Consider the following 9,551-nt stretch of genomic DNA (forward strand, 5'->3'; position numbering starts at 1 on the left):
GCAATATACATGTATGATAGGGGAGTCACACACTCATGCTTTCTCATGAGTTGACTTATCCCCACAACTCTCTCTCTCTCTCTCTCCCTTGCTTCTCTGTGTATGTCTCCCATGAATGAACTCTAAACCCTAATTCAGTTTTCTCCCCATAATAGCCCATTCTTGTGTATGAGTGAGAATGAGAGCAAAATGTGATGCTAGGGTGTGTGTGTGTATCTGTCCCCTTTCTCTCTTTTCAAGTACCACTTCAACCAAGCCTTCCATTTGAGTACCACCTGAGTATTCGTGATCAGAGTCTTCGAGCAATAATTTGGAAGGTAGTGGAGTGCCAACCATTGACTTGCATAAAAAGTAGACATTTACCTTCACCACACAAATAAGAGCTTAAGCATCAACCTCGTGTTGATCGAAGGATCCAAACTGCAAAGTATTTATGGATATTTCCCATAAGCATGTAAGCTTATGTCTATAAAGGTATAAGAAGAACCAATCCTTTTCCCTAACAGCAGTCAATGAGACCAGGAGACATTGTAGTAAAGGTACAATGAGCCTCCTCAGAAGGATCAATCCTCTTCCCCAAACAACCAATGAGACCAAGAGACATATTGGTCAAACACATTTTTACACCATTTAGATAGTCTAGACCACATTGTTCTCAATGTTGGACAAGACCAAAACTATCCATGCCTCTTCCACACTAGTCTTGCATCTGGGACAAGTACCAATAGCCATCCCTCTAGCCAAGCTTAGGCAAGGCCCCCCACAACACCACCCTCAATGTTGGACAAGACCAAAAGCTATCCATGCCTCTTCAACACTAGTCCTGCATCTCAGACTTGTACCAACAACCATCCCTCTAGCCAAGCTTAGGCAAGGCCCCCCACAACAACACCCTCTAAAGAAAATGGACAATTCTCATATAAAATAGCTTCATGTAGAAACAACTTCGCTATAGCAGTTTCGTGTAGAACTTCTCCCTGCTGATAGGTTCTTCTGATGAAAAGGGTCCCATAGATGGAGACGAGTGAAGTATCTCATAGCCATGTTAGGTTGTATGAGGATAAGGGAACTTCTCCCCGATAGGTTCTTATGATGAAAAAGGTCACATAGATGGAGACGAGTGAAGTATCTCATAGCCATGTTAGGTTGTATGAGGATAAGGGAACTTCTCCCCGATAGGTTCTTATGATGAAAAAGGTCACATAGATGGATGAGTGAAGTATCTCATAGCCAAGTTAGGTTATATGAGGATAAGGGATAATAGAGAAATCTAGGATTTGGAACCATCGCTAAGAATTCCCCTACACGCAAGTGTAGTTCTTTACTTGGAGACCGTAAATTTTTGGAAGGAATGTGTATCCCAAATGGACCACCTTGGGCCTTATCAAAGCACATCACAATAGCACATTTGTGGTAAGTATAGCTAGTCCATGTGATCAATGAACAAGGTGTGTGCCTTTTATGCTAAGGGAAGCAATTTTAATGAAAGCTCACCTTGAACGCCACTTCTGACAATAAGCTTAAATAAATTGGCATCTGTTGTCTATTCGGGTTTCAGGTGATAAGTGGCACACATATTACTACCATGCCCTATTGCTTGTTGCAGTTTCAAACATGTGGATTCCCTTGCTCAAAAATTGTATGAGAATCTCTCTCTTTAGACGGATTTACACTCATATTCGAAGCACCGATTATTTACAAGCATTTGGACTACCATCAAACACCATCACAACTAAGGCCTAGTTTCACAAGAAGGTATGGGGGACATCTTGCATATCGCATGTGGCAAAAAACCCCTTGGCATCAAACCATGGCACAGATGTTGAGAGTCTAGGAAAGGTGCAGAAACACAGTCATGAGAAAACAATTCGGACCCGCAGTTGGGAGTTGATACTAGGGGAGCTCAACACCCTAACCAGTTGGGCTAAGCCCATTTTGCATGCAGAAACAAGTGTGTGAATGGGTTGGGAGATTAAGAGCTTAATCAATGATGATTAAATAAGAATTTAATCAATGATGATTAAATAAAACAAAATCATGATATATCCATACATGGGTCCGGACACGAAGGGGGGAGCGGAATCAATTTTCCCACCCTTCTTCAAAATAAAGCGGAGAGCGGGTCTCCGAGCGAGCTTCCCGCGGACCGTAAAAGAAAGACAGAAAGAGCGCAGTTGATGCAGCCGAAGCTTTAGAGCACAGCTTCTATGGCGACCTCTGCCGTCTTCTCACTTCACCTTCTTTCCTCCCCTCTTCGTCTCTACCCTTCTTCATTCTGATCTTTCCGCCTTTTTTCCCTTTCGAATCGGTCGATCGAAGCCACACAACTCGCACATCACAGCGACTCGTCGCAGCAGCAACGCGCCATCATGCATCCCCCGACTCCTTACCCTGGTGATTGCCTTCCTCTTCCTCCTCTTTCCTGCATCTTTCTTTCCTCTGTGTTTCTCTCGCCATAGCTCTGTCATGCGTTCGTTTTTCCGATCGGTATGCATGTTGAATGCCATCTCTTTGCCTGTTATGACTGTCCTCAACGTGCTTCCGGAAAGGCTTGCTCATCATCAATTTCAGCTCCATTTTTTTTTTGTGTGTTTCTTGATTTAGTTGTTCGATTTTCTGTACCAGTGCCTGCATGCCCCTTGTTTCACGAAGTTCTTCTGCAAGAGCTTCACAAGCTTGAAGCATCTCACATGCTTTGAAGCAGGCAGGCACAGATGGTTCAGGCAGGCACAGATGGCTCATGTCTTCCGCCAGTCTAGAGTCTCGCTGTCTGGAGATCCAATGTATGCTAGTGTCTGTCTTTATGCTGAAGCTTCTAATGGTTGGCCGATGTCGCGTTGGTGTAGAACGGCTTATGATGTTTGTAAAATTCATTGTGGAAAGCTATGCACCTTTAATGCCTGGCTTGTGTTTGATCCTCTTGTCTCCATGTTCCGATTGGAGCTTGTGTCTGAGCGTCTTGTTTCCATGTTTCAGTATCAGCAAGATCGAGGTCGAAGGTTAAACCAGAGCCGCGTGACACTGCTTTTCGTGAGATAACGGCAAGGGAAAATGCGGTTTCTAGAAGGTATACAATTTGCGTTTTGTCCCGAAGCTCTTTGTGACATAATAAAGGCACAGGCGTAATTTTCCAAAGAAATATTGGAAAGGGGAATGCTAGGCCATGGCCTTGATTATGGTGGTTGTGCTGACTCTTAGGGTTTTATGGTGTACATGCACAGTGAGCAGGATTTCTCGAGTGTGATAAAGAAAACGGGGGAGGTGAATGGAAAGTGCATGAACAAAACTTCCATTGCATCCAGGCGTTATTCTGTTGCTTCCAAGTTTGCAGTCCCGAAGGCAGATAACAGCAATTCCATTTCAAGCGGTATCACTGCCCTAGAAGCCAAGCCCAAGGTTAATAAACGAGTTTCTCTTCAAGGACCACTATGCGGACCACCATTTAAGGGTATTCCTGCCCACGTAGCCAGTAAAGGCAGAGCAGTACCTCCTAATAAGGGCACAGCAGTACTCCCTAATAAAGGCACATCAATACCCCCTCATGCAACAATTTCAGGGATGCCTGGTAAGAAACAGGCCCCTGCATCTGAGCAAACCAATAGGCTTTGCAAGGCTACTGCCAATTCGCACAAAAAGCTAGTTTCTGGCTCTGAGAAATCCCCCCCCACACATGCAGCTTCTGGTGACCAGAATTGGGGGAGAGTGCTCAAGTCTGCTCGTTACTGGCTAGATCAAGTAAAACTAGCTGAAGCTATGGAGAAGCATGCAGTAGCTATTGGGTTCTTTCGCCTTGCAGTAGAGTGTGAAGCTGAGGTAGGCAGTACAGTTCCAAGTAAATTTTTAAGTACATAATCATAACCCTAGTCTCCCTAGATAACTGCTGAATGATGCTATGATAGGTCTTATCATTGATTTGTAAGACATGCAGCATATATGGCACATTCTGATAAGCTTTCTTGTATTCAACAGCCAGTAGATCTGCTCAGAGAAGAATTGATTGCATACAAAAAACGACATTCACTGTGGTCTGATGGCATTCAACAAGTGCTCTTATGCTATGGTGTCACAGAAGAAGTTCAAGAATCTTTGTTTTCTCAAGCATCTGCCATCGGCACTAGTGAGTCATTATCTCCTTGCACGCCTGCCAAAGATTTAGGGGGCATTCCCAATGGTGACATCAAAGATTTGGCAGATCAAACCCTGGAGAAACAAGTCAATTATTCAGGTATCTACTGTTACTGTTCTTATCTGATTCTGTGGTATTAATTTTGTAGACCTTTCACTGGATCATTTTAGTTGCTTTTACATAAGGAATTAGTCACTTTTGAGTACCAGATCACTACATTATAAAAATTGCAAGTAGCATAGGTTTGCTCTGGGACAATCAAGACCCTTTTAGCCTAGGTAGCAAATGTGAAGTATTATTATGGATCGACACACCAACATTTGCCCAGTCTAGTTCTGTTTTATTTCTGGTGCATTTACAGCAGCTGCTTTTGAATATGTTATATGCCTAACTCTGCCATCCATAATTTTGCTGGATTACCTTGGCATCCAGTGTTAGTCCAAGCATCGCATGGGATGCGAAATGGGGACGGAAAAGATTGAGAATGGCCATTCCTTGTGACTATAGAGTGACATGGGACGGGAATGGGAACGGGAAGATGCTGCCATCCCCAACATTCCTGAGTGTAAAAATGCCCATTCCCTGTGATTATTGATTCTTGAGAGGTCCATAAGTTTTCTGGTTGGGGTCCTCCATTGAATATGGAATGCTCCCTATGCTCAATCTTCTGTTCCAAATGAGAGAACGGTTAAAGAAACCAAGGGTGTCTCCATATTATTCCTTAGTGGCATACTCTCTGAAAAGGCTTTGTGATCTTCATGAATTTATTGTATAAATGTGACCGGCAATCCATTTGGAACACTGGTTAGATCTTGAGATTGGTCATTGAATTCAAAGCAGCTGTCTCCATTAAGAACTAGATGTTAGTACAAATTGAACATATTGTCACATGGAAGCTCTAATGGGTCTGATCTTTCAGCCTTGCTTTTCAAGAACACTGATGCAGTCATGTGGAAGAGAGATGGAGAGGAGAGAGAACAATGCAGGGTTTTCACCTAATCTACAGTATATTCATAAATACCAAATATATAAATGTTTATACAATGTCTTGGTGGCCACAAGCACACTTTCCAAAAGGTTGTTTGAAGTCCTAATGCTCCGGTTAGCCAGGTAAAAGAGCTGTTGGCCAGATCTGTCCTCATTCAGCATTAAATGCATCGCTTTCACATGTGGATTGCCCCAATGTTGTTGATTGGTCCCCACTCTTGCCAAATGCTTCTTGGCCTTCCTCTAGGCTCTAAGCCTAATCAAAGCCTAAATTTGGTCTTAATCTGGCTGTAATTTTGAGATTAGGCATGTCCATGAGCAATGCACATGACATCCCCCTCTACTAAACTTGACGACGGGCTTCCAACATTTGACCTTGGATGATTGTCATCATCCCTTTGTCTCCTCATGAAATCCCACTGTCAGCCTTCTTGCAACCTTCTATTGGAAACCTTGCAATACTCTAGATCCTCTCTGATTTTTGTGTAGATCTTTGCGTCTGTTTTGTCTTGTCCCTTGGTCCTTCATGCCCTGTCCTTGAACACTTCATGATCTCTTCTCCTTGGAGATCGATCTTTGGTTTCCTTGCAACCCCTACCCCATGCAGGGCTTAATGAAACGCTTCTTCTCCTACCCATGGATAACTGTCTGCACATGCACCTCCCATTTTTAGTAACCAAAAACTGTGAGTAGGATCAAATAGCAGGATTGTCAAGTGTTGGTGGCTAAAGCCTTCAACAGAAAGTATTATATGCACAAACACACAGAGACAAAGGACACTTGGTAGGAAATAGAATCCATCAATCCAATCACAATCACAGAAAGGCAGCCCGGCAGATCATAAAGGTGGTATTCAGCATTAAATGCATCACTTTCACATGTGGACTGCCCCAATGCTGCTGACTGGTCCTCACTCTTGCCGAATGCTTCTTGGCCTTCCTCTAAGCCTATACAAAGCCTAAATAGTTTGATTGCAAATCTGAGATTAGGCATGTCCATGAGCAATGCACATGACACATATTCTCCCTTTTGTCAATGAGAGGCATCTGGCCTTCTTTCACACTCACTTTTGTGATACTGCTTTAATTGACACAACACATTAAAGCATTGGTTCTATTTTTCATAATTGACACAGAATGTTAAAGTATTGGTTCTAATTTATTTGCCACAATGATGATATCATTCACCTGCCACAATGATATTTTTGTACTATTTTTCACAGATGAGATACCTGATAATGCATTGCTGGAAGAAAAAGTGGATGCCAAGAGTGTTAATGAGGTAGGCAGAGTAATGGCATACCTTTAGCTCTTTATTTATGTTATGTAAATGTTGGTATTCCATGATGGCATTTTAAAATTCATCTGCAGGTCTATAATCTATTGTGCTATCCTCTATAAATGTAACGGGCTGATGGTCAAACTGACTTTTTAAAAAACCTACTTCAAATATTATGCGAAATAGATCAAATGCAAAGTTTCTTCCAAGTCAAAATAAGGGCTAATACATAGCATCTCTTCAAAACAAAGTTTGGGTGCCGATAATGTTTGCGATTGGACTTTACTTCAAACTGACGCTTTTGAAACTTAAAAGCTAAGCTAATCTATATTGCAGGAGGTTCTACACCTTGATAATACTCCAATGCTTGTTGCAGGTAACATTTGTAGCCAATAGGTGTAATGCAGTTGATTTTTAGCTTGTAGATTAGCTTTTGACAATGCTACTAGTTATACCCACTCAAATCCATGCATGCAGGTCATATTGAAGCCATGGATGCAGGGCATGTTGAAGCCATGGATGTTGACAGTCTTACAAGGGAGGTAGTTTCCTACATAATGTCTAGTATGGATGACCCCGATGACTCCCTATCCCTCAAGAATAAGGCATCCTCTTGGACTGAAGATAATGTGACATTGGTCTGTCCTAAACAAAGTAGCAGTGCTTTGAATGCTTCAGTGATGGTAGATGATTCTGCTGTCTTTGATCAAGAAAATGTGTCAGATTTAAGTACTGCTGATATGGAGCAAGCTGTGTCTACTGGATCTATGCCTAGTCTGGATGTTTGGAATACCTTATCCAGGGAAGCTGATACAGGTAGATCTGATGATGTGCAAGAGGAGGCTCTGAATGCCCTTGAGAAGAGTAAGGACTGTACATTGTTGGCCAAATTTTCTGGGGAGCAAATGTGTCTCTCGATGGAAACAGATGAGGACAGTTGTGATAGTCTCAGTGGCCTGCATTCAAAAATTTCTGCATACCAAGATGCATCTTCCTCAGAAAGTGAGTTCCATGTAGCTCAGAAAGCAGGTGAAAGCCATGATGAATCTGCCAGAAGTTCAATTGATGGAAAGAGCAGTAGCAAGGCCTCTGAACCAGTGGAAGCTGTTCGCAAGTGCGAGACTAGTTTCAAGAAAGGCCGGAAAGTCAAGAATGTAGCTAGCAAGGCTGAGACTGAGAAACCAACAGCCTTGCAAGAGAATGGTGCGCTGGTATCTCAAGCGAACAGGAAGAGCAGCTCCAGTTTTGATAGCAACAGAGGTCGAAATGGGAGAGTAAAAGCAGCTCCTGCATCAGATAAACAGAATGATGGAAGTCCTGTGCCGAATGGAGAGAAGTCTGCAGCAGCTGCTGCTGTGCCAAAACTGAAGCGGCTGTCAACTTCAACCCCCAGATCATCCTCTAAAGCAAATGTGTCAAATACTGAAGCAGGTTCGAGAACCCGAAGCAAGGCCAGAATCAGCCAGCTTACAGCCCCAGGCAGTGATGTGGAAACTAGACAGGTGGGTCTGCCACTGAAAAGCCTCAATGCTGCAGATGGCATTGTGGCCACACCAACACAAGGAAGTGCTAGTAAAGCTAGAGACGAGCACAAAGAGGTGCAGTACTCACCTGGTCAGGTTCTTTATGCATATTGCTTGCTGGTGATAAATTCATTGTGCAATCAGTACTTTTGTTGATTTGGAAAAGTTTCTTGTTCCATTCACTCACTTGAAAGAAGTTCCATTTCAGTCTCTTGAAAGACTACCGTTTAGGTGCCTTGCCTTCATTGACCTAAAGCTGCAAGCTTTGCTATGCAGGTATCTTTGAATAACGATGCAGGCCTGGAAATGCAAAAAACAGATGCTACTAGCTTGATAGCAACACCAGGTATGTTAACGTACCTGAAACACTAGAGCTAAAGGTAAGATTAGAGCTCTACAATGCTTAAAATCTTGTACATAAACACTGGATATGGTTCTCGCAGGTTCGGCAGGGGTGAGGCGCTCTGCAAGATTAAGACCCGCTGGGGATACTGCTGTGCCTGTGTCGACTCCTCGGTCTGTTTCAACCCCGCGCTCCGTCTCAACTCCTCGTCAACGACGTGGGCAGCAGCCCGGAACGCCATTGAAGGTTGAGAATTGATGTGGTGTGATTAGGACTTTTGGGTTGTTTCCTGTAGTTCCTAGATTGATGTCTAGATTGCTTTTAAGCTCCCTTCCAGTATAAAGTGTGCAGAACTCGGAAACCTAAATGAAAGCTGCTCTCACGTTCTGATAGAAATTAGAGATTATGGATAGTTATTGCAAGATGTATGTACTCTGTTAATGGAATTGTTCTCTTCTGTGTTATCTAAGATTTCAAATGCTATATACATGAGATGTTTACCAACCGAATTCAGCATAACACAAGATGTTTTAAGACTCCAAGCACATGATTTTGTGAATAATATGCATCGGTAGCAATTTTGAAGAACAATGACAAAGCGTAAAGAACAGGAGCCGAAGACCACCCATTGATGAGTGACCGACCACACATCATTGGGCAAGTTGATCCAATGTCCCTGTGAATAGTTGAAACTAGAAATTATGCCAATAGTTTAAACAAGCAGCAATGTGTCTATTTAATATAATTTGAGTGTCTATACATTGGTATAGCACAAGTAGGCTCGTTTATTATGATAAGTGTTTTAACAATCATGGGATCGTTGTTAAGATCATTCCTCCTGTTCTTGCTCTTCCAATATTGTTCTCCATGCCATTGTGTACATGCACGATGCACACCTTACAAAACATGGGAAATGCAAGTGATACATGAAGCAAAGCCTGAGCATGGTAAAAATATGATAATGTACAGGGAGATTGTTGTACCCCATGAACTAGAATCATCCTTCCAAATGGTTCCTAGTCCATAAAAGAGTATATCTGGTTCCTAGTCCATAAAAGAGTATATCTAGTAGGATTTTTTTTTTCCAGTTCATTAGATGTGACAATGGGCATTCCTTATGTTGACAGAATTCAAAGACAAAAAGTGAGATTGTGAAGACAATTATCAGAACTTGTGTTGTTAAGAGGAGTTATGAAGAGAAAAGGACATTAAAGCTCAAAGTGACCAAATCCGAGTGGTAAAAGGGTAGCTACAAAGAAAAGAAAGAGAACTTGAAGCAGTTGAGGTACATAAT

General features: G+C 42.5%; 1 protein-coding gene across 2 annotated transcripts; it reads left to right on the top strand.

Annotated features, from left to right (window-relative positions):
- Positions 1–2,138: 2,138 nt before the first annotated feature.
- Positions 2,139–8,848, top strand: LOC147606560 (microtubule-associated futsch-like protein). 2 transcript variants are annotated; one of them, XR_015264940.1, is made up of 9 exons: positions 2,139–2,394; positions 2,977–3,067; positions 3,222–3,813; positions 3,970–4,225; positions 6,336–6,394; positions 6,728–6,767; positions 6,869–8,005; positions 8,191–8,260; positions 8,358–8,719. XR_015264940.1 is itself a non-coding variant. In XM_086791721.1 (9 exons), the coding sequence occupies exons 1-9, from the start codon at positions 2,370–2,372 to the stop codon at positions 8,513–8,515; spliced, it is 2,412 nt and encodes an 803-aa protein (XP_086647847.1). In that variant the 5' UTR covers positions 2,139–2,369; the 3' UTR covers positions 8,516–8,848. The 2 variants fall into 2 exon arrangements, 1 of the variants encoding a protein (XP_086647847.1); XM_086791721.1 differs by having other exon boundaries at positions 6,869–7,989; positions 8,358–8,848.
- Positions 8,849–9,551: the final 703 nt, after the last annotated feature.

The sequence above is a fragment of the Cibotium barometz genome, chromosome 57 (genome assembly GCF_041138505.1).
Source record: "Cibotium barometz isolate CiBa-2024 chromosome 57, ASM4113850v1, whole genome shotgun sequence".
Classification (NCBI taxonomy): Eukaryota; Viridiplantae; Streptophyta; class Polypodiopsida; order Cyatheales; family Cibotiaceae; genus Cibotium; species Cibotium barometz.

Coding starts and splice junctions, on each gene's coding strand:
- LOC147606560 (XM_086791721.1), top strand. CDS start 2,370: ATGCATCCCCCGACTCCTTACCCTG. Junction 2,395..2,976: donor TCCCCCGACTCCTTACCCTG/GTGATTGCCTTC, acceptor TCCATGTTTCAG/TATCAGCAAGATCGAGGTCG. Junction 6,395..6,727: donor ATGCCAAGAGTGTTAATGAG/GTAGGCAGAGTA, acceptor TCTATATTGCAG/GAGGTTCTACACCTTGATAA.